At 50.2% G+C, this 23,584-nt stretch overlaps 7 protein-coding genes across 7 annotated transcripts; 2 read left to right on the forward strand and 5 right to left on the reverse strand.

The window, feature by feature from the left end:
• Window positions 1–145: 145 nt before the first annotated feature.
• Window positions 146–2,320, reverse strand: GIQ15_05343 (gamma-glutamyltranspeptidase; the record flags this gene model as incomplete). The annotated part of the gene is made up of 5 exons (XM_033552760.1): window positions 146–1,009; window positions 1,074–1,686; window positions 1,756–1,906; window positions 1,963–1,996; window positions 2,108–2,320. The coding sequence occupies 5 exons, from the start codon at window positions 2,318–2,320 to the stop codon at window positions 146–148; spliced, it is 1,875 nt and encodes a 624-aa protein (XP_033406490.1).
• Window positions 2,321–8,153: 5,833 nt separating this feature from the next.
• Window positions 8,154–9,137, reverse strand: GIQ15_05344 (cytochrome c peroxidase; the record flags this gene model as incomplete). The annotated part of the gene is made up of 2 exons (XM_033552761.1): window positions 8,154–8,976; window positions 9,028–9,137. 2 exons carry the CDS (start codon window positions 9,135–9,137, stop codon window positions 8,154–8,156), a joined length of 933 nt encoding a protein of 310 aa, XP_033406491.1.
• Window positions 9,138–9,543: 406 nt separating this feature from the next.
• Window positions 9,544–9,942, reverse strand: GIQ15_05345 (uncharacterized protein; the record flags this gene model as incomplete). Its single annotated transcript, XM_033552762.1, has 1 exon — window positions 9,544–9,942. One exon carries the CDS (start codon window positions 9,940–9,942, stop codon window positions 9,544–9,546), a length of 399 nt encoding a protein of 132 aa, XP_033406492.1.
• A 602-nt stretch (window positions 9,943–10,544) lies between these two features.
• GIQ15_05346 (TPR repeat protein) lies at window positions 10,545–11,938 on the forward strand (the record flags this gene model as incomplete). The annotated part of the gene is made up of 3 exons (XM_033552763.1): window positions 10,545–10,824; window positions 10,897–11,128; window positions 11,194–11,938. The coding sequence occupies 3 exons, from the start codon at window positions 10,545–10,547 to the stop codon at window positions 11,936–11,938; spliced, it is 1,257 nt and encodes a 418-aa protein (XP_033406493.1).
• Window positions 11,939–12,440: 502 nt separating this feature from the next.
• On the reverse strand, window positions 12,441–14,956 carry GIQ15_05347 (uncharacterized protein; the record flags this gene model as incomplete). The annotated part of the gene is made up of 3 exons (XM_033552764.1): window positions 12,441–13,725; window positions 13,783–13,905; window positions 13,959–14,956. 3 exons carry the CDS (start codon window positions 14,954–14,956, stop codon window positions 12,441–12,443), a joined length of 2,406 nt encoding a protein of 801 aa, XP_033406494.1.
• Window positions 14,957–17,405: 2,449 nt separating this feature from the next.
• On the reverse strand, window positions 17,406–19,187 carry GIQ15_05348 (cytochrome P450 monooxygenase; the record flags this gene model as incomplete). Its single annotated transcript, XM_033552765.1, has 6 exons — window positions 17,406–17,827; window positions 17,902–18,504; window positions 18,561–18,629; window positions 18,686–18,785; window positions 18,834–18,950; window positions 18,999–19,187. 6 exons carry the CDS (start codon window positions 19,185–19,187, stop codon window positions 17,406–17,408), a joined length of 1,500 nt encoding a protein of 499 aa, XP_033406495.1.
• A 3,181-nt stretch (window positions 19,188–22,368) lies between these two features.
• On the forward strand, window positions 22,369–23,085 carry GIQ15_05349 (uncharacterized protein; the record flags this gene model as incomplete). Its single annotated transcript, XM_033552766.1, has 1 exon — window positions 22,369–23,085. The coding sequence occupies one exon, from the start codon at window positions 22,369–22,371 to the stop codon at window positions 23,083–23,085; it is 717 nt and encodes a 238-aa protein (XP_033406496.1).
• Window positions 23,086–23,584: the final 499 nt, after the last annotated feature.

Genomic DNA, 23,584 nt, shown 5'->3' on the forward strand with positions numbered 1-23,584 from the left:
TACATGTAATAACGGTTTCATGTACTCTTGCGTTAGCAATCAGTAAAGGAACAATACATTAATTGTTCGACCCGAGAGTGTGTTCTATACACCAATGCATATAAATACTCATATTCGTTGAAACTGTTATTATGAGTTAAATGGCCTATGGGTTAGCATCGGGTCTTGGGTTTTTGAAGGGACAATCATCCTTTCCATCCCACCAAACACACCCCCCTGAATCACTCTGCCATTCTTCTCCGGATGCATCTGGTGCTTGACCCTGATCCCACTTGATTGCCTGCGCCGAAGATCCACCAGTTTCAACCCACGTAAAACGGTGGTTCCTATCTCTCATCTCTTTCACAATAGGTTTGTTGTACATGCGCGTATCATTAGTCAGTGATAGATCAAACTCCGTAATATTAGGGCTCAGCTGGTCGTGCAAGCGCGGTGCACTAAGAGCGCCTTTTGCTGACATCTTTCGGTCGATGACGTTGATGATGATCTGAAGTGTAGCTGAAGGAATTCGCATTCCACCAGCAGACCCCGTAACAAAACGCACATGTCCTTTATTATCAGTAATTATGGTGGGCGACATTCCAGAAAGTGGCCTTTTACCTCCATTTTCGATGTGATTATTGGCAAATTCCAGAGGGTCATCATGAGTTTTACGCTGGAAATCGGCCATGACGTCGTCAAAGATGATTCCAGTCTGGGGGTCCATAACTCTGCTGCCAAAATATTCGCCAACACTGGTGGTAAGGGATATAGCTAAGCCAGAGCTGTCCAGCGCCACAACATGGGAAGTTCCCCCTTCCTTTATGACGGCTTTTCCAGACGGAGGCGCCAAAGATGCTTCGGCTGTCGAAGGGTACGGCAGGATATACTTCAGAGGGTCACGTAGTGCTTTATCTGTGATGTTGACTTTGGACGCAAATCCGTTCTTCCCGTCTATCAGCCATTTTTGATACGCATCCATATCGATATCGGGTTTGAATTTCATGTCCGGGTCCCCCAGTCTGGACCTCTGTAAAATTTATATTAGAGACGAAAAAAACGTGTGAGAGACATGATAAAAAGGGCATACACACCTGAGCGTATCCGAACCGCAATGCTTCAATTAGCCAATGGGTGCTTATTTCATCAGCGCCGGGATTGAAATTGCCCATGAACTTTTCCAAAACTTTCAATATGCTGAGAACCACCGTCCCACTCGCAGGAATTGGAGTACTTGTGACTGTATAGCCATGATAATCAATGTTGACGGGAGCGCGGATCTCGACCTTATAGTTCTTAAGGTCCTCCTTCGTCATTAAGCTTGGACTTGTAGCATGACTCAAAGTGCGGTAAGTTGAGTCCGCAATATCCCCTTCGTAAAAGCTTTTCTCTCCTTTACTCGCAATATTCTCCAGAGTCTTAACGTAGGTCTCCCGAATCACTGGGTCACCCTTTTTCAGGAGTTTACCACCTCGACAGAAGGTTTCGTTCCAGGGATATTGCCCCAGCCAACCACATTCGGGAAACACAATTGGTAGAGGGTCGATTGGCGGGTCTGCAATGACCTGTTGGATGAAGTACATCATATCATCAGTCGCATGGAAGTCGCCCTTTGCTGCCTTCATCGCCGGCGTAAAGAGATCATTCCAAGGAACTCCCCCGTACCTATGGAGTTCCCAAAGCCCTTTGAGCTCACCAGGTACGCCACTTAGTCGTTGCATTAGCGCCAGTAGATAATAACCTTGCATCAAACATAGAGGTTATAGGAATTTTTACCTTGCTGCACCACCTCGGTGTACATCATGCTTATCGTAGTAGCTATCGTTTGCGCTGTTTGGAGCAACGGGGCGGAAATCGATGGCTTCGAACTTGTTCTCTTTTTTCACAAGTGCGAACCCTCCTCCTCCAATACCACTGTGGTACATCGCTATATGCGTATTAACTTATTATGCCGCTCGGGGGGATGTTATATGTAGCACGTACCAACAGTTCCAATGCAAAGAACAGTAGCTATAATCTAATGGCCAAGTACGTAGCATAGTTAGCTTTGGTCTCCCGTATATTGACTGCACGTTCCACCACTGATAGGTATCAGAATAAAAGTATCACGATGTTTAAGGTAACTCACCGCGTCGGCTGCAGTAGCATTTTTATTCTGCTTGAAAAAATCAACTCCCTTTTGGTTACAATACTGGCTTTCGCTAGCAATAGAAATCCCACGGGCCGCATAGCCAGTTGAGCGGCCATCATCACTCCCACCACCAGGCACGGGTGGGATTGCTGACGCTGTAACCAGCGCAGTTGAGTGAAGAAGTGCTGAGACAAGAGCTGGAAAAAGCATGATTTCCACAAGTCAACCAACAATCGGGATGTAAGATGTGATAGAGAACATGATGATATTCATCTATCGAGATAGAATATATAGTATATATAACTATTTTAGAGGTACTTGACATGGCCCAATATTTGGGCGATCACCAAATTCTGAACCATCTCATTCCCCGTGTGATCATATGCAGTTGCAATGGAAACCTCCAACTGGACCCAGGGGATATTCGTCGAATGCAGGTTGTAATTCAAAAATTGGCTCATATTTGGCCAAATATACTGGTTTCCATGCTTTGTTTAGGCAAAGATCTAGGAGTCTCAACTGCTGTAACACAGTAAACACAGATCGGAGAGGGGTATCAAATTAGAACTGCTGCTGCCTGAGAGCGCACGAAAGCGGGGGATAGCGTTATGCACCCTTTTTTGAGACTTAGAAGCCATGGAAAGCCTGAGACATATCAGCCAGCCCAGGTATAAAAGTCGAATCAAGCCTATACTGGTTCCTTTCGTAGGCCGTGGATCGACGATCTGGCGCAAACCGTTAAAGGATAGGGCGCAGCTGATGATGAACCTCGAAACGGTATAGAGACCGGACCTCTCGGCGTCCATGGGAGCATCGACGAAGGTTCTGCAGGTCAAGACGCCCTCACCGCACTGAGTTGTCTTCCATGTTTGTAAAAGAGCTGAGTCTTTTCTTTGGTGAAGCGGGAGCATGCAAGTCTAGCCTGCTCCTCAATCCGTGGGTTGTCATCCTCTTAGATTTGATATTTTCCTCCGCCGATCGTCCGGTTCCCCAACGGGAGTAGCCGTCAATGTACTCCGTCGGCTAGTGAATTCCGACAGGGTAATCGACTGGCAGGTCCACCAGCTCTGACCAGGAATATGTGCTCCATACCAAAAGGAATTGGGATGGCGGTGGCCCTTGGGCCTGCGCCAGTGTTCCCAGAGGCGCCACCGCCAACTCCAAATCGCCGAACGACATGTTTGCTGGACGATCTTCCATCAAGCCCCAAATCCAGAGACTGGTTATGGCTAGGTCCCTTTTGTTTTGAGCTAAGTGTCTGGTCCGGACTCAAATGCTCGAGAACCAAGAGTAGCATGTAAAGGTGCTCCTATTCGAGCATGATCTTGTAATCCAGACGGAGTATTCCGTGGATACCGAGGATACCGCTCTTTGCCAAATACGTGCCTGTCGCACACGTACTGTGAAGCACCGCGAGATTGGCGTTTCTTGACGGATGATGGATGGTGGAAGACAGCTATCAAGTTGGTCAAGCGCGAATACTTTTACCTGTCACATGACTTGTCGACAGCTGGCAACAATTTCCACAACTCGAGTATTCTTTTGATCTATTGACTATACTGATAAATTATGTACGTTTAATATATATCCCCTCGTCGTTATATCGCTGTCAACTATTGGCAACGTTAGCAGAGTTGCTATGGTTACCACAATTTTATCACCAGCCAAACAACGCCGGTTGATCCAACCACGACCACACTTCAAAATGGTGCAAGCCTGAACCAAAGAATCAGATAACCGCAAAATATGGAGTACTCCGCACTGCTTCCAGGATCCGGAAAAGGATACAGCACTCTTCATTTTCCCACTGGGGTGCCATGGTCGCTAACTGCGGACATATAGGCTTGCTCCACCTTGGAATGGATTCATTCCATGGCAAGCCGCGTTTCCCCAGGGAATAACTACAACCTACCTAGATTTCATGGGACTAGGAAGTTATCTAAGAAGTAGCATCTGTGCCGGTTAAGTGATGAAAAACTACAATTGCCTGAGCTACATGACTCCGGAGAACAGCCAGCATGTCGCCAGATAAGACACCATAGACGGCTGTGCGAGACAATCTTACGGTTTGGAGGCTAGTTGCCAGTTTCAACATCGCCATGGACTTATCCATGTGGCCAAAGAGCCCTTCAGCCGTCTATGCAGGCTGGGTGATGCCATAGGGAAAACCCCCATGCTTGAGTACCCCAGGAACCACGAGTATGGCGGCTCTCCCCTCGCCATGGGCTATTGTTCTTGAAGGGGGTCAATGTCCCCCTTATCACTGCTTGTTGAAGTGCTTGACGGCCTAGACTTTCGTCTCCTTAGTCTGCTGTTCTATCCTTATACTCCTTGAGTCCCTGCATTGTTTTCTTTCGCCCCTTTAATGGGACAAAGAGCACGGCTGTTTTCTTCACATCGGATTAAAGGCAACCCGTTCACTATCTGGATTAATCTGAAGGGTAATGGATCCAGTTTCGATGGTTATCGTTTTCTTTTCATTTCTCTCTGCCGCGCCAGTTCACGTACCTTTCGTCCTTCTCGTTATCCGTTGTCCACTCATTGTTGTGCTCGGCTAGACAATGACTATGTGTTCCCTTGAGAAACATAGGGGAACCTGCCTCCTATACGCGTTGCATCTGCTCCATCTGTCTTGTCTTTTGACTATTTAACCCTGGGCTTTCCATAGCTTGTCGCTCCAACTACCATTCCTTGATCCTTTCGTTGCGGCATAAACGATATTAATTTCGTCTTTACATACACATTCCCCCGTCAACTCTTTTAGAACCAAGCAAAATGTCCAGGGCATCGTCTCCTAACGCCAACTATCCGGAAATCAATGAGAATTTCGAGAACTTTAACTATGAAGACCTAGATCATCCTCCGCCTGACTGGGAGCTATATGATACCCCCGACAAAACACATTTGCGCAACCGCGCTCTCGACCTAAAAACATTTAAGAAGCTTGTAAAACATCACGCCTGGGGCTTTGGTGTTGTCATTTCAGAACGGAAAACGAAGGATAACCTGCTCCAGGTATTAAAGCGGATTATATATAACCAAGAGGCCAACCTACGTCCGACTTGGCATCAGTTTGTTAGTCGAGACTGTGATTCGGGCCCTCGACTTTTACGTCGGTCGTATAACGCACCTCAGTTTAGCCGAAGATTACCTAGAGGTGTCCCGGGGTGGGATCCCACGGCGCATTCGAAAACATCCCAGGAACAGACAGCTGCCCAAGCAATCCAAAATATCACCGAGGGGGGATCGCTTCCCGGTAGCATCGCTTCTCCAATCCAACTCACATTGTTACCTACACCCCCCCGGGATACTCGTACTCCCGTTAAAGCTCTGCCTGCTAGAAATACTGCTCCCGGTCAGCGCCACATGAGTAGCCAGCTTGCAACAAGATCAAGCGCTAATCAGCTCTCAAGATATGATGAAACCAACCCGTCATCAAACCCTACTACACAAACTGGAACGGAAGGGCATGCCACATATTCCCTCAACCCCCAACTGGCCAAAGTGAAATACAAGACCGACGTGACGCCCTCTATGCCAAACCAACCCGAATTGAACCGTCATATTCGAAAGAATGTTTCACGTTATGCTTACAGACCTTTAGACAAAGTCTTATCTAAAAGGACACCCCCAGCACTTATCAAATATACTAGGGCGTCTGGGGCCAGTTTAATTATAGGGGCGGCAACCTTTTCCTATCTTCGATTAAGTGTCTCAGGGGATCTAACAAGCTTCGTCTTTGATACCCGTGGAACCCTCTATCCGTTCAGAGGCCGTGGCCCTCTATCTTATGACGGACACTCAGATATCGTCGACTGCGTGATCGTTGCAGGGCTGTTGACTAACGCTGGATCATGTGCAGTAGACGAGCAAGGCTGTCTTGAACAGCCTAATAACCTCAATGTGACTGAACATGCTTTTATAAAGGCTATGCAGGACTGCTCTGATGACATATCCTCAGATGAGGCGGTCTCAACGTTAAAAGGAAGATTATGGGATATCTACTATGAGCAATATCACTTGGCTTCTACGTATATGAATAGGCTCACAGTGGACCCGGCCGTCATATGGTCACATTTCACCAGGCCATTTGCTCAATTCAAACTTGAATATACGGATAAGTATGATGCCTGCCTACACTGTGGCTCGCAAACCCAAAGCTCTACCCGCCGGAGAACTGCTGCTGTTCTAGATTATAGTCCACAAAATAATAGTGGGATGGCAGTGTCCGATATACTACAGCGCTTCTTTGACAACGTTTCGGGTACTAATTGCTCTGGATGCAGAGAAAGAACCATGATAAAACGCAAACGGACTTTTAAAGCCACCCCTCTTCGTCTGGTTGTCCTGCCTTACCGGCAATCCAAGATTCGAAACATATATACGGGCCCTATAACGTTAAAATTTACCAATACCCAAGGCGAGATGGTAGAAGAAGAATATGCTTATATTGGTGGTATCTATAGCGCCCCTGGAGCCCGCTCCGCCCATTACAGACTCTGCTGGGACGATGAGCGTGGCCGTGATATCAAGCGTGGTCAGTCACTACGATTTTATGATGCTGGCAAGATATCTGGCATGATTGCTGGAGGTATCAAAGGATTCGAAGAATTCGAACTCGCGCCAAGTTCATGGTTATCTGAGGGCAAACCAGAAATACTCTTTTTTGACAAGATTATACAGCCACCCAGGGAGCTTTCACGTATGAAAGAGGCGCATTATAGTATCAACGAGTCACCGACCCCAGCATGTCCAGCGAGGAATGATACCCGGCTCCAGCATAACAAACGCCTGCCGTCGAATTCCAGGCAGCCAGAGGTGTTACCACACTCAACGCCGCAGATTGCCAAACCACTGACTCCTACTCGGTCACCACTACAGAAGTTTCCCACCAACAGTCGCCAAGTTAATTCTTGTCAAGAGATCAATAAGCTTCCAATAACCAGAGTGAATACGCCTACAAACCTTCGATATTCCGAGAATTGTGATCCAACCAATAATCACCAGGCTACTCCCTATCGAGGGGTCCATAGCCCATCAATATCTAGATCCGATACTCCTACGAAGCCTCGTTATTCTATCAGCAGTGAGCCAAATACAATACTAACCAGCTACGCTCACTCTAACACCTATCAAGAGGCTCATCGTCCGCCGATACCTTCTCTCGATGCGCCCATTAACCCTCAGTACTCTATGAGCTATGGGCCAAGTTCGATACCAGCAAACAACCAACCAGCTAACGCCAGTCAAGAGACCCATATTCCCGAGATATCCACCTTGGATACGTCTACTAACCCTCCTTATCCTCTCACCTGTAGGCCAACCCTAACGTCAAGCAGCAATAATCAGGAGATGGACCAGCAAGTCTATGAGGCAGTAAACAGGGAATTGGATGAGTTCTTTCTCATTAATGATTTCAGCGAGATGCCAGCTCTTCAGCAACCGGCAGATGCTACTGTCGATTCATCCTTACCTCCCTCTAATGACAACGTGCCTGACCGAGCAGCCCAGGTTCAGGTTCAGGAGGTGCCTGGGGTATATGAGAACCCGGCATTTACAGATCCCCTCGGAGCCCAAATTCAAGGAGCACCCGGATCAGTATTTGAAAACGTAGGATTTGCAAGTCCTGTAGTTACCGATGCGGTACCCTTTACAACGGACGAGGAGTGGTTTGCCCAGTGGAATGGAGGTAACTCGGGTGGAGGGCCTCCGCGAGCTCTGTTGGCTGACGGTCCCTCTACCAGCAACAACTTAAAGAGAAGGAATTCAGGTGGAAACGACCCTGATTCATACGGAGCACTAGAGTTGAAGCGAAGAGGGTGAGCCTCCAGACATGCAAAGACTACCTCACATACCAGAGATACAAGATTAACCTCTCCAAGTCCAGCCAACTAGACGCAGTGTAACTAAGCTATAAGAGCGTAAATCCATTATTACTATCTTCATTTCTTCATCTACCTTCTATCACTCTAATCGTTTTCTACCAAGCCTTTTCTATAAACTCCAAGTGACTATAAGCGAAACACTGAAATCGACGATATACCTAGAGATGAGCTCTGGGTGCCTGGCCTGGAGCAGTTGGCTTGTCACTCTTCTTTGGCGCAGAGACATAGCCGCCCAGCTTGTTGTCGGTGTTGACGACCTCGCCCTGCGCGTTTCTCCTGATCCCCAGCTCCATCAGCTTGGAAAAGGCCTTGGAGAAGTGGTCGAAGAACAGCTCCTTGTCGTCCGCGTACCTGTTCACCCACATCGCGAAGTCTGGATCGGAGAGGAGAGCCATGTCGGTTGGCAGCATCATGAGCGGCTCATCGCGTTCCTTCTCGGGGACATCCTCGTCGACATAGTTGAACTGCTTGGTCCCGTTGGACAGGGTGCGAGGCTTCCACTCCAGGCTCTTGAGGAGGCGGAAATACTGGTTTGAGAAGCGAGTTGGATTGTTCACCCAGGGCCCTTCGAAGCCGCTTCGATCCATATGCGTGCGGCCGAGGTTGTGGGCGCCGGACAGAGCCACGATCTCCTGGTCGTTGAAGCCCATGCGGTAGAAGATGTGTCTGATGTGATCGCTGCCCTTGGTGGCATCGGGCAGACGGCCGCGCGGAGGCACCTTCGAGTCGTCGACGAAGTCTGTTCGGCCAGGCTGCCAGCTTATCTCGGGGCCTCCCATCTCCTTGATGGCGACTATGCCGGCGAGCGTCCAGAGATCCGAGTATGTGATCCAGGGGTGTTTGGCCTTGACGGGTTCGAGGAACGAGCGGCCGTACTGCAGACCGGCGTTGGCTGGGTCGCCTCCTTCAGCTTCATATCGCATGCCAGCGCCGTTGGAGCCGCCGGTGTCGCTCTTGACGTCGTATGTGCCTGAGGAATGCCTGGGATATGTCAGTCGACGTTTGCCGTGAGAACGGGCAGAGCTGTCTTACCATGCGAGCCGGACGAAGACTGGTCCTGCGCTTCCATCGTCGTACCCAGGCTGCTTCATCTGGGCAATTATATCACGCCTTACGGCGGCGAAGTCTCCCTGTCTGCTCATCTTGTCAATATTCAGACTGAAATGATGGACGTTGCGATATCAACGTATTCGACAACAACGGAAGCGTGAGAAGGGATTATGAGGATGACCACGATGAACCTTCGATTATTATATACAAGGACAAGATTCACATGGCATCTCTACGGGCGATTTTTACGGGGAAACGATATCGACGGTTCCACTGTCTGCTCTCGCGGCCAAATTTCTATCTTAGCTTCATGAAACTTTTCCCAGATGCCGAGGCTCATCCTAACTCCGTACTAAACAACAAACTAACGAATTCCACCTCTAATCCTCTTCCTCTTCCTCTCTCTCGACGGCGAGAAGTGATCTCATTCGGTCTCATGTGATTGGCCTGGTTGTTAAGGTCCTGGTTGTTCAAGACAGGAAGAAATACGGCCAGAGTTCATTCCTTCGCCTTCTCCAGCTGGTCTGCCCTCGCCTTCATCTGCGATATCGCCTCGAGAGCACACCTCGTCAGCTCCTCGATGTCCTTCTGGTGCTGCTTCTCCATGAACGCAATCCGCGAATCCTGCTTCTCCAGCTCCGCCATCAAGCCCCTCGTCTGGCTCCTCTCGAGGCCCAGTATGCTGTCGATGAAGTTATAGATCGGGACGGTCTGGCTGTTTGTCAGGTTGCCTGCTTCGGCCTGTTTGGCGATGTATATTATCGACGCCGCCATGTCGTTTGCCACGGCGAGGATGCGCGCCGTCTTTTCCGCGGAGGACATGTTCTCTAGGCCTGTGAGGCTCAAGGCACCGCCGCTGGTGCCGTAGGAGCGAGGGGGTTTGTATTTCTCGAACATCGTGGATAGCAGGGTCTGTATATGCTTAGTATGCAGCTTGCATGAGATAAAGACGCAACTCGGTCACTGTACGGAGTAGCTGTAGATTATGCCAGCTTCACTATCTCTGTAGATACATGTAGATACACGTAGATGGCAGAAGCAGCTGTTTATATCTTGCAGATGGCAAAGCTCGACCTTTGTCTGATGAATCTCTTGTACATGAGACAAGACGCCAGCCGCCCGGTGTTTTCATAGAATATGCAGCCTACTATGTCTTCTACAGCAAATAACTTCTCCTTCTCTACTTCTCCCTGTTCGTTTCTACTTCTTTCATGCTTCTTTTCTTCTTCTTCTTTACTTCTTCTTTTCTTCTTTTTTGCTTCTTTTCTGCTTCTTATCAGATCAAAGATGGCTGACATAATCCATCAGATAAGCTTGTTTGTCTTGTTTGCTTCTTTTTTTACCCAAAAGGGAAAAAAGCAAGATGCGGCTCAAGAGAAAAAAGAAAGAAAGAAAGCGAAGAAGAATGAATGAAGAGACGGAGGATACGTCGTCCTGTCTACTGTGAACATATTTGGATAAAGAACCTCTTTGAAGGACGATACGATAAAGACACAACCATGGGCCGCATAGAAGAGCTTCCAGATGATTTTGATGAATCCCTAGACCTCAACAAGGAGCCCATATTCACCCCGCCAGCAGCGAAAGAACCGTCCTTCCTACCGTCTGGCGAAACTCCCTTTGGGATAAAGCAAGATGCCCTGCCTAGGGAGAAGTCCACTACTCCGGCTATGCCGCCGGCCATGGAGTCGGTCAAGTCTCACACCGCAGACGAGATCATAGCGCTTATGAACCAGACCCCGCTATTCATGACGGATGTTGATAAAGCACTGCAAGCTGGTCTGTACCCTCTCGGCGAACACACTTGAAGAGCGCCAGATGTTTATTGATGACCTCTCTCGGTATCGACAGAAGGCGAAAACGTACAGCTAGACGCAATCCGCGCCCTCCAGAACGAAGGCACACGAGCAGACAATGCACAGCGGTTCCGCGAAAATGGTAACGAATTTGCAAAGACGAAGCAGTGGAAGGACGCAAAGGAGTGCTATACCAAGGGAATATCGACCTTGACCATGGACAATAACTGGGAGGAACCCGAGGATCCCAAGGTTGAGGCACAACGGTTACGGGAGGTCGAAGAAGCGTGCTATATCAACAGAGCTCTGTGCAACCTGGAACTAAGTATGACACTGCTTTTAACTATTAAAGTGAGCAGATTGAGGCTGATATTGGGGTAGAAAATTACAGATCTACCACCCTCGACTGTGCAGCGACGTTAAAGCTCAACCCAAAGAATGTCAAGGCATTCTACCGCTCGGCTGCTGCCCTACTCGCGCTTGATAAGGTTGTCGAGGCGGACGATGCGTGCATGAGAGGTCTTCATCTTGACAAGTCGAACCAGCCTCTACAAACGCTGTCAAAGAAGATAGCGACGCGGAGGGCGGAGCTCGATAAGATCGCTGCCCGTAAGCGAGCGGAGGAAGAACATGCACAGAAAGTACGGCTCACTCTCAGCACCGCTCTGAGGGCTCGTGAGATTACCGTGCGAGAAACGGCGCAACCACCCGATATGGAAGACGCGGTTATGAAACTCTCTCCTGACCCGCTGTCGGCTGAAAGCACGATCGTATTTCCCTGCGTTTTACTTTACCCGATGCACGCACAGTCCGATTTTATCAAGGAGTTTGCTGAAACAGACACCATCGCCCATCACCTCAAGTATATCCTCCCATTACCCTGGGACACAAAGGGAGAATATACTATTGGGTCTGTCGATTGCTACATAGAGACAGCTAATGGTGGGATGATCAAACCTGGGAAGAAGGTTTCGTTGCTCGCGATCCTGAGCGGCGGGAAAGTCGAGATTGTTGACGGTCTGGTGAGGATCAACGTCGTACCAACAAAGATGGCAGGCAAGTGGATTGCGGAAATGAAGGCAAGGAAAAATGCATGAGCTATGAGCATCCCTGTTGTCGGAAGCTCGCTCCATCCAGCCCCTTGTGCAATGTAACGTTTTGTCATTAAGTTTGGGAATTCGAGCATCCCTACGCTGCCCAGGACGACAATAATTTGCTCTATTGCGCAAGTGACAAGCCTGCCTGAGCTATCAAATACCTCCTCGCCGGCCACAAACTCCATATCAGGTATATTCTGAAAAGAGGCCAAAGCCCAATCAACAGGTCGTGATATTCATAACAGCTAAGGGCGGACCTATCTAAAAAGTGATAGCGCAGGCTAGTTTCATAGGAAAGCCTTTACCGTCCCCCTTTATGTACCTATGTATGTTTATACAAAACAATAGACTGAAGAAAGCAGGCCAAACAATACCCAGATTACCCGTACAAAAAAAAATATGCACACATTTGCGCCTCCCTCCCATGATATCCTAGATATGAAAGATGGATATCAAAATGTATAGTAAGAACAGCCGTGTAGAAGGAATTTTATAGCAGGCTTTATGTCTGATATGCTAAGTCGGTGAGCAAGAAATCCCATGGCCCGTCGAAACTCATTTCTAGGGGGATAGAGTCGTTATAGAAACAGTTGAGCAGCTCGAGTTCATCGCCTTGACTATTGGGGTTGATGCTGGTAGTAGGTAGAGCTTGATTGATATTGGCGTTCGCGAGGGGTTGGGTGATGCCGATATTAGGAAGACCGTGGTTAGTAGGGGCAACGGAATGAGGGATATAGGCTTTTGGTTGCACTCGTGGCGGGTCGAAGTCTGAGAATGATGGGTTTGGGGCAATATAGGGAGGCGCCTGCGGCATTTCGCTCACGTCTGTCGCCGAGCTATTGACATGATTATAGGTATAAGAGGCCGGGGTGTTCGTGCTGTATGTGGGCACGCCGGGGGTCGTCACGCTGGTCCTAGGGTTCATGGGACTGGCATGTCCATCTTCATTAAGAACGTAGCCGATTTCACACCGCTTCAGATACTTTCGCGTGGTCTGTTCGCCACCAAACACAACCGATATCTCGGGTACAAGGGACTCGGGCTCAACTGGTTCCCTTTGCTGGCGGCGATCGTACATATCCAGCATCTTAATCAGTGTATTCCTCCCGCCTACGGCAATTGAGATATCGGCCGTGCATAGACTCAGGTCTGATATCACCATCTCAATCAGCGGGCGGATGTTGTCCGCCGGAAAGGAGCGCTCGACGAGTAAGAACCCCGCCAGTGCCACCGCAGCGGAGAAGATCTGGTACGCCTGCACAAATAGTTTATGTGATTTGCGAAACTCTTCGACGTCCGGGTTACGCATGCTTTGGTAGACAGCTAGAACTTCGTTCGCAGCTTTGGCGCAGACTGCCCATGAATCGCCGGTGCGCGCGTGGATAAAGGGTCGGTTCATGCGGATGCGCTGCATGCAAATGCAGCTGTGGAGCAGGTGAAATTGCCATAGGATGAAATTCTGGTGTTCAGGAAGATTCGCGCATTCACCGCGTTCGTCGAGCTGGAAGTACCAAGGGAAATTGCGACACAAATTCGCAAGCTCCAGGTCAACAGACCGCACGTATTCGTAAGAAGAGAGGTACTCAAAGCCGCTGTCAAAGAGTTTTCGCATGATTAAAAAGACTTCGGAGCGGAGGATGTTGGCGCTCGTCTCTGTGGGCTCCTCAATTGGTCTTCCCTCGGTGAACGAATCGGTGATGTCGACGTCATTGCAGTTGGCGGGGAGTGGAATTTTGGGGGCAGGACAGTGTATGAGCGGCGTTCGGCTCATGCATATCGATTGGAAACTGTGTCCGTTAGCTCGAGGTCAAAATAGAACACTTTAAAGGGGGAGGTTCGCGTACGTGTCGCAACAGAACAGCTCCCACCAGATACGTCGCCTCTTTTCCGTTTCTAGAGGGCTAAGGCCTGGAACATCCCTATCCAGATTCAATGCCTGCCCATTCCGGATTGCCTGGCCCAGTGCTCTGTATAGTATTAGTATATATAAGAGATAAACATGAGAACAATCAAAACCCACGAGTTAAGTGCTTCAATATTCTTTGTAGATAGCCAATATAGCTGTGTCACGAGAAATGTTTCTAACTGCGTCAAACAAGGCCGTGACTCGTAGTGGCCGGCACTCAGCGCCTGTCTGGACGCCCAATGCCATAGGTGGGCCTTTTTGCGAATCGTGTCTGGGTTGAGCCCGACAGCCTCCACGTCAGGAAACGGGATAAATACAGCGCCCGCAGAGAGTATACTGTATAGGAAGGAGAGCCAAATTATATCGACATCTTTAACGTCGGTATTCCAAAAGGCAGCGTAGTCCTCTCGAAACGACGGGGCGTGCACTGAGTGGTATACAAAATTCAGCTCGTCGATGAAGTATGTAACGATCAGGTCGCATTGATGAGACAAGGGGAGCATAGAGACGAGCTGCGCGCGCCAAAAGGTGGCGATATCATCGTCATCCAAGGGTTGTTGCGCCTGATCAGAGAGTAAGAGCGGAATGAATGGTGGGAGGGTGGAGACTCCAAGGACGTTCGGGGGAAGGTTGGCCAGGCTCTGGGCCAGTGGAGTTTCGAGGAGTGCATTTCGAGCGCTTTTTGAGAGTACAGTTTCTGCCTGGTCTGGTTCGGTGGAATGAAGGTTATAAGGAGCTGGCGGCTTGCTCTGCAACGGCGCGGTTGACGCCAATTGAGTCGGAAGCGTATGGTAAGGCAGAGCTGCTGGCACTGGCGCTGGCGCAGGAGCATGGTCTGGCGGATGGTGGAGGGAAACCGCTCCTCCTCCTCTCATGACAGAGGACGGGGGCGGGTTGAGACGACATTGGTCTTCCCTCCGATAGCGCACGCACGAATGGCAGGGCACATGGCGGTTGCATTTCAGCTTGTGCCTACGACAGGGCAGGCAGCTAAGCGCTCGACGCTTTGCGGGTGTCTTCTTCAACTTCTTGATGCCAGCATGGACAGAGTCGAGGGCGTCGTCCGATGGCTCAGCGTCGGTTGCAGGGAACGCTGGGAGCAAGCTACTCATGCGTCGAGGTGTCAGTATGGAAGGATAATACGGCGAGGCTTGGGAGAAACTGACTGCTGCGATGGCTTTCCCATCATCTACGGCGTGGTTCCATGCGCGAGATAGTCTGAACAACGCTGTCCATGACCAACAGAGAGCCGCGAGCAGGCCTTGAGCCTTTCCTGGGAGGGATCTTTTTGATGCTTGGGATAAATGGTTTGAACTGACCCTGCTGACTGATCACGACAATGATCCCAGTCGGCGGCCTCGTATTCGTCTCTGCTGCGGTGATGCAGCTCAAGGTTGCTTCTTGGGTCGATGGCCACTTAGCCCCGAACTCCCTTCTCCGCCGCTTCTCCAGCCGGAAAGCAAGGCCTATTTTGCCCAAACTAGTGTTCTCTCCCTCCCGTCTTGCCACTACAGGCGCGCCTCGGAGGAGGCAAAAGATATCACGTGAGGGTGTTGTGGCTGTCGTGGGCAGCGATGCGGCCGGCAGCGAGAAACAGACCTGGCGTCTTCTCAGCTAGTGGCCTGTCGACAGTCCATGGTCTCTGCTTATCCCGACGTCGTTGTCTGGATGTCTGGATGGTTTTTTTTTCCGTCGTCGTCGAGATGGGTTGAAGTAAGAACTGCCTCTTTGGGACGGCTTAGTCAGGGCTTAGTTATTATATTAGTCATAGCTTAGTCATGGTTTCGTCCTTTGCTCCGCGTTTGCATTTTAGCTATGGAGAAGTTTCATGGAGGCAGTTTGATATTCAAAGACTTGACTGGACTCTTCATGCTTCATCCATGGCATCTGCGATCATGGGAGACAGACAAACGGAGAGAGGGAGAGAGCATAGGTGAGGCTCGACTCCTGTTACAGCCCCTGCCCAGGCGTTGCTGCGTGTATCTCACCCGGCGTTGACTATTGATTCTTGACTTTTACGCCTCCTCGACCATCTTCAAACGGGGATCATCTCTAGAGCTATGGCATGCAGGCGACGGTACATCGAGTAGTGGGCGGCTCGCCGTGATATTATACTCTGCATTGATATTACACACTGCATACTCCGTATACCAGGGTCGTCACACCGGACGGCATGGGCAGGGATACACCCTCAGAACTACGGAGTATGTGAACTGGTGGTAACAGGAGTGTTATCAGGATGATTCCATGAATCCCCGTCGCGCTCTTTGCAGCTTGATTCTCTCTTCCCCGCAATTGCGTCGCTCACGACTGGGGATAGCTCGCTGTTGGCCGATCAGATAAGAAATATGGTGGCGGGGCAGGGGGATAGGCCAACTCTCGCAGGCCTCTGGACGCCGAAGAAGCCACGCATCAAACCAATCACTCGGTTTCACTAGCTGGTCACAACCAGGCTGCCCATGCTAGTCGGCGAGTCCACCTAAGATATGTATCTGATAAGATGGCCAAGACCAGCAGGGCATTGAGCTTATCCAGAACCCTTGCCCAAGGCATACAACTTGTCAACTCACGACGCCGTTTATACCAGCAGGAATCCAGGGCTATTCAAAAGGCCGAATTTTTAAGCCCTGATATGGGAGACACGCATGCACAGGCGCAGTTTTACCGTTATTACGGAATACTGTCTTGAGTATCCACCGAATAACCTATCTCCTGCCGCATGTCTGGATGCCAAATGATGTATTTGATACCCTAGCTCATGAATCCCGGCCTTCAAGCAATAAAGCTGTATCAGCGCGGACCGAGGCAATGAATCTGACGTCATTCATGCTCTTCTATTCTTCTACCTTCCTTCTATATTTTCTTCTTTCTCTCGGCATCACCTTCTTATTTGATATACGTCATTTCCTAAAAGGAAACAATGACCAACTAAAGGAAGGAAAACAATGACCAATATATTCGGCAGAAGAAGCTCTGGTTGACCTAGTCAACATTCTATACTCTATGCAATACCGTTTCAATTGCTATACTTATATCCATCTCAGGCCGGCCCTTGGTCCCATAATCGTTGGCTCCAGTATCGTTAACGCTGAATATTTAAGTGTTATCTTTGATACTTGGGACATACGGCTTTCCCCAGAGATATATGGACACCTCGCTTCATCAAGAGCCATTTCACTAGTCTCTAGGCCGGTTATTTTGTGGTTTTGTGGTGGAAAAGGCGAAGGGAACAGCCGATGCAGTAAAGAGACACCTACAGATCAAATTACCCTTTTACCTCTAGTAAGTCTGGTTGAACTACGCTTACTTGTTAGAAGCTTTAACCTTTCTTTTTATAGGACAGCCGCTGCAAGATATACTTTGTGGATAAAAATACAGTCTGAAACCTAAGCTACTCCGTCCCTCAATTTGGATATATAACTGATGTGCATAAATTATTGAACGCATAAAGTTCCCTTCCGGAGGTTACTGCGAAGATAAAAGAAAGTCACAACGAAGACTTAGCCGCTAAGCACGACCATCAAATTATACAAGTTTCAACGCAACATTTTTTTTTTCTCATTACAGAGTAATTTCCTCCTTTCGCCGCCTGATGGCAACCCGCGCGCTGGTCGACATGAATGCCCCACCAGGCATCGTGAATGGGGTGGTGTCAGTACCTTCTGGGACCTTGATATCATACTTGAGAAGAATATGGGTGAGTAAGATCTTGAGCTCGTCCGCGGCAAAGAATCGGCCGGGGCAGGCGTGTATGCCGTGGCCGAAGCCCAGATGATCTGGACTGGTGGCAACGAGGTTGGCCATCCTGTCCTTTTCATGGTCTCCCTTCATCTTGAGGAAGCGGTATCCGTCGAATTTGTTGGGTTCAGGATACACGGACTCTTCCCAGTGACCGTGGGTAGATACAGAAAGGCTCGCTCCACGAGGAACAACAAGCCCGTCTGAGAGCGTTATGTCTTGGGTTGCATATCTCTTCATGGCGACTACAAACAAGTCAGTGTTGGGCGCAAAACGGGTTTAGCAAGTGGGAAAGGGGAAAGGGTTCGAGGTGTCTCACGTAGGCCTGCAGGTTTGAGTCTCTGACTCTCCTTGATGACACTATCCAGGAGCTTCATCTGGTATAGAGAAGTTGTATCCCAGCCACGGTTTCCTAGCACGCTGATGGCCTCTTCTCTGAGCGGCTGGACGAGCTCAGGGTTGGCGCAGATGTCGTAGATGGCCTGGGTGCACAGATCTGTCGTGGTGTGGATTGACACGAAGGAGAGACTTAGTTGGGCGATTGCTGCGTCGAAGTCTCGACCGCCAGCCTTTGCGTCCAGCCACGAAATTGCATCGTCGTACTCCTTGACCGGCTTGCCCTGGCGAAGTCGTTCGTTGTTTTCCGCATGTCGTTGATCAATGACCGGTTGGATGAGTCGGCGTGCATCGGCTACCTGGTTACGTATCAGTTGACACGTCGGGAGAAACCACTGGACGATGGGACGCAGCGATGCCGGCCAGGTCTGGAGCTCGTTGATGGCAACAAATAGATTCACCGTGTAATCGGCGGTGATCCTTAACCATTCCTCGTTACGGCAGAGCTCCTCTCCGAGGAAAACCCTTGAAGACACGCGAGCCACAATCTTGACAATGGTCTCCTTGATGGAAAGCTCATGCCACTCTATACCAGGGTCAGCATCTATCAACGAAGGACAAAGTCCGAGGGATGGCTTCTACCTTCGTTATCAGTGAACTTTTCACGAATAACTGCCGTTGCCTCTTCGGATAGGGCCAGCTTGAGATGTACTATATTGTCCATCCTTAGTAAGAGCATCAATCCTGGGCCTTGCGGTACATCTTACTGGGCAATCGTGACAGTTTGCTTTTGATTGTCTCTTTCAGAACCTCGTTTTTGCCTGCCTCCTCGATATGGTGAAAGGTTGACAGGTGGGTGAGGAGTGTCTAAGAGGGTTAGCCAGTGTTTATCTACACATCTGGGATAATGCTTACTGAGAAAATTGCCTTTGCGAAATCCAGGTGAGGGTCGCTCTTGATGTCGTTGACATAGCCCGCAGAGAGGATGATATCCTTTCCAAGGGCGGTGTTCATGTGGAATGCATTTTTATACTATACCGAATCAGCACTGTTCATAACCACATCCAAAGAGACACCCACCTTGCTGAAGCCCTCTGCAAGCAGCAGCTTGGTATTGGATATGGACTTGTTGCTGTGCAGCGGGAACTTGGAGTACTTTTGACGCTGGCTTATGGTTCGAGCGAGATATGAGACGACGAGGAGGACGACGAAGGATATGGCCAGGTCGACCCGATAGGCACTCCCGGTCCGAATTAGAACGTCCAACATCTCGACTGACCTGAACAAGACTATCTGGAGAAAAGCGAGAGGCGATAGGCCAAGTTGAAGCTGAAGCTGCCAACTCAATGGGAGGGCGTAATGGCTTTATATAAAAATGCCGCTTGTACGAGCTGGGTTAACGCTCGATCTGCATATACCAAGCCGGACCTAGTTTACGCAAGACAAAGGGATAAAAGAGAGTTGAGCTGTTTTGACGACCCGGATAGCACATCCCCCGCGCATGCCACGGAAGCAAGTCAGTAACAAGCATCTCTGCCGTCTTTGTGAACTGTCCATTGCTATGCCGAACAGCTCATTCGTCCGGTGGGCAGAGGCAGCACAGCGAGCAGCCAGGGGGCCTCCCATAACTCGCTGCGGTCATGTGGCCGGCGCCCGGATGGAGATGTTGCCTGCTTCCGAAAGTCCACATCCACCCTCCACGCAACTTTGCTGCAAGCGAGCTCCATCTTCCTGCTCGCGGTTCATGGCTGGGAGATCGGATGCTTAGCAGTACGAGTTATAGGGTCAAGGGTCGTCGCTTGTTCAGACTAGCCCGGACGGCGGGACTTAGGCTTCCCGTCGCTCGCATGGAGAGATCGCATAGGGCATCGCCGCCACCACTGACTGACTCGGAATAAACATCTTCAGCCATCTTCGTATATGATCGTGAAGACATGGATCGTGGATATAGGCCAGGTCTTGAACAAGTTACGACGTCCGAGCCGGCTTGGTCGAGTCCGTACAGCCGTTCTCGCAGGCATCCGTGACACTCTTCACCTGGATATCGACGAGACCTGGACTTGGTGTTGGATGCCTTTGTCGCTTGTGTTTGACTTCGCGCATCTGAATCGCCAGTACATAACCAACTCCCTTTGAACTGACTTTCCTGGCCGTGTGGCTTGTAGCGCATGTAAGAGAGTCTGCGATGGACCATCAGGAACTCTCGGTCAACGGTACAAGTCAGGGTATCGATTCCAGTACCGCGACCTTTCACCAACAGCCCAGCACCTCTTGGACGGTGCATCGACATGCGCCAGGATGGCCTGTGGAACATGCGTGCAGCTTCGTTCAGAGTCGAAGCCTCTGCCGGTTACACTTGCGACAGGAGTTCCATCAGGTAAGAAGCTACCAGTGACAGATATATCAACAAGCTGTAGTCCATTTTAGCTACGATCAGGCTGCAGGAGCGTGAAGGGCCGATATATATACGCCGGGTCAGACGTATTTACCTAGTATGGACAGAGACAGCCTCCTTCGACCCCTGCCGGCTGTGATCCAATTGCTGCAACCGCTACAAATGTTGGACTTCCGCCCTAGGAGGTCGCATCGTAGACTCGCGCAGCTTTCAGACGTACCCACGCAGCTTTAAGATAGTATATCTGTTATGCAGAGTCGGTCCTTTGTCGCCTGTCTCTCTTGACTCTCAACATTCCATCTACGCTCGTTCAAAGGTCAATTTCGGTACTTCTTGTATACTATGGACCTAACATTCGCTGCAGGATGAATCTCAAGCCGAAGGATCAGTCCGAAGGAGCCGACGTACAACAGTCTCGGAGCTGCTTGCAAGCTGTATGTTGTGCAGGAGGACGTTCTGCTGGCCTGGCCTGAAGCACTGTAAACACATCGTACCAGCGAGAACATCGACGGTGCTACTAGACTACCCATAATGGTGTCACCGAGATGTATTAGTTAACTATGTATTATGTAGATGCCTAATATGTCCATGTTGATATCCTAGGACGTCTACTCCGTACTTTGTCACATCTCTATCCCCCCTTCATCGTATCTATATCATCCCTCTCTTATCATATCTATCCTCTGCTATCTCTATCATATCGTCCTATCTTCTATCTATATCTATCTATATATCTATATATCTATCATCTTTATCCTCCTTTCTATATATTGTCTCTGATCACGTGTCTATATAAAGCATGTCAGGTGACCTGAAGTTCCGACTCCCTGAAGAAACGAACGAAAGCGACGAAAGAAACGAAGAGACGAACGAAGAACGAACGAACGCAGCGGCAAACGAGCGCAGAGGACGCCAGCAGACGAACACGCGAACGAGCAAACGTTCACCCTCCAGCCAGCACCTCGGATCGATCGCCTGTCGCTAGGTCGGAGCGATGATTGGGAGCTGCTGATACGCTCGCTGCCCGGCCCATCCACTCGTCCTCCAGCGGGCCACAGGGGGAACCTCGAAGCAAGCCGCCCTGCGTTTCGTCTCTGCAGCATTGCACCCTGAGTCTAAGTATTTAACTTAGTTTTGATCGTCGTCGGCGGACGGAGCCTGATCTTGACCTCGAGTCACCATGAATCCACCACCCATGGCATACCACCATCCTCTCCAGCAGCAGCAGCAGCAGCAGCAGCTTCAACAGCATCAACAGCATCAGCAGCAGCAACAACAGCACCAGGTCCAGCAGCACCAGCTTCAGGCCCAGCACCAGGCCCAGCATCTCCCGCAGCAGCAGCTTCCCGTATCCTCGTCCGTCGTCACCCCCCACGCCGGTGCTGCGTACTTCCAGAATGCCTCCCAGCCCGGCCACCACATGCCGTATTATCAGAACCCCCCAAACGCCTATCCCCAGGCCTCGTCGTTCCAGCAGCAGCAGCAACACCAGCAGCAACAGCTTCAGCACCAGCATCAGCCTCAGGTCGGAGGCGTTCCACAGCATGCCGCTCCCGGCAGCGTAGCTCCCATGATGGCCTCCCCTGCACCCATCTCTCACGGTATGTAGGCCATCGGCTCAGTCGGTTTTCCTTCTTTCTTTTTCTTCTTCTTCTGCTTCTTCTGTTTCTTCTTCCTTTTTGTTTTTTTAATATTGCTATTCTGCCTTGAGCTGCCCACTATTGGTGGCCCTGGCCCACTCCAACCCTGCTGTCCCAGTCGATCCTCTCCGTGGTTGTTTATCTTGTCCGACCAGTGGATGGAGTGGATGTGGTGGGTGTGGTGGGCAAGGAACACTTACAATCACACCCTCCTTGAATTTCTGTTTACTTTATTCACCGGTGTTCCCTGTCGTCTTCTGTTATTATTCTGTTTATTATATTTCTTTCATTCTTGTTATTACTGCTCTCGGCATAGACTAACCTTTACCCTTCTGCAGCTCCTTTCACCACCCAGCCATTCACAAACTCGGCTCTCCCCACCACCCTGCCGCAAGCAGCACATCCACAGCCTGTCATGGACGATATGTCGAACCGCTCGCCGTCGACTGACCCCCAAGTTCACAACATGGCAGCCATGCCTTCGTCAAAGGCCATGTACTCGACACCAAATCGCCCCACCACTCAGGCACAGGCGCAGGCCCAGGTATCGCCCGTCTATCAAACACCAAACACGCTCTCCCCGCAAGCTGCCGCCCGAGAACGCGCTCGTGTCACGATCCTCCTGGAAATAAACTCGGCATTATTGCAAGAGGTGGTAAATCTGCAGGCAAGCGGCAAGGCCGGGCCAGCTTCGAACCAGACCAGTGCCACCGGCTCGCCGTCGTCGCCTCAGGATCCCCAAAAATCCAGCAACGGGTCAGATAGCGCCAAGGCGGCTGCACCAGCTGGCAAGCCCGGGCAGGAATATGTAGACTGCATGCGTCGGCTCCAGGCCAACCTCGCGTACCTCGCAACTGTAGCAGACCGTGCAAAGAAGACCAGTGCCACGGCTCCACAGATTCCCGCGATCATGACACCACCGCCGCATCTCCCGTCGGTTAACCAGCTATACTCCTCACTCAACGAACTATTTACCAGCATCCCTTCCACGCCACAGGCCGGCATTGGAAGTCCTCTGACTCCCCAGCAGCAGCAGCAACAGCAACAGCAGCAGCTATATCGACAGCGTCAAAGCCAAATGCAGTTACTGCAGCAGCCTGATTTTTCGTACCCTGGGTCGGCTGCTGGATGAAGACTGCAGGGACCTGATGTACAAAAAGAAAACCCGTTTACCGCATGTTTCAAAGTGGTTTGTGTTGCCCGGGAGCCGATCACAAGGGACATATCAGCTGTCCCCATCATCTCTCTCGCACATGATATATAGCATTGTCAGCAAGAAAAATAATCTGGGGAAAGCTCTGTAGATCGATGCAGAGGCCCCCCTGTTACCGCCGGCCTTTTTCTTGAAGGCCTTTACATAGGGTCAGTAAGACACGACGGCGGGACATCCAGACCATGCTGAACTCCGAATCGCCTAACGCACGACGTCCCCCTCAAAATATATTCAACAATCATGTATACTTGTACCACCAGACTTGATAAGTCATCATCGACCAAGGATCGCTGGCTGCAGCATCACGTCGATCTCCCGCTGGCCCTTGTCGCCACTAGGACTGGATGTCTGTGAATAGATAGCGCATGGAGGCGACGCATGCCCCCGTCTTGGATACCCTTTACGTCCGCCTAGATGT

This window comes from Arthroderma uncinatum (genome assembly GCF_011692745.1).
Source record: "Arthroderma uncinatum strain CBS 119779 chromosome Unknown scaffold3, whole genome shotgun sequence".
Lineage (NCBI taxonomy): Eukaryota > Fungi > Ascomycota > Eurotiomycetes > Onygenales > Arthrodermataceae > Arthroderma > Arthroderma uncinatum.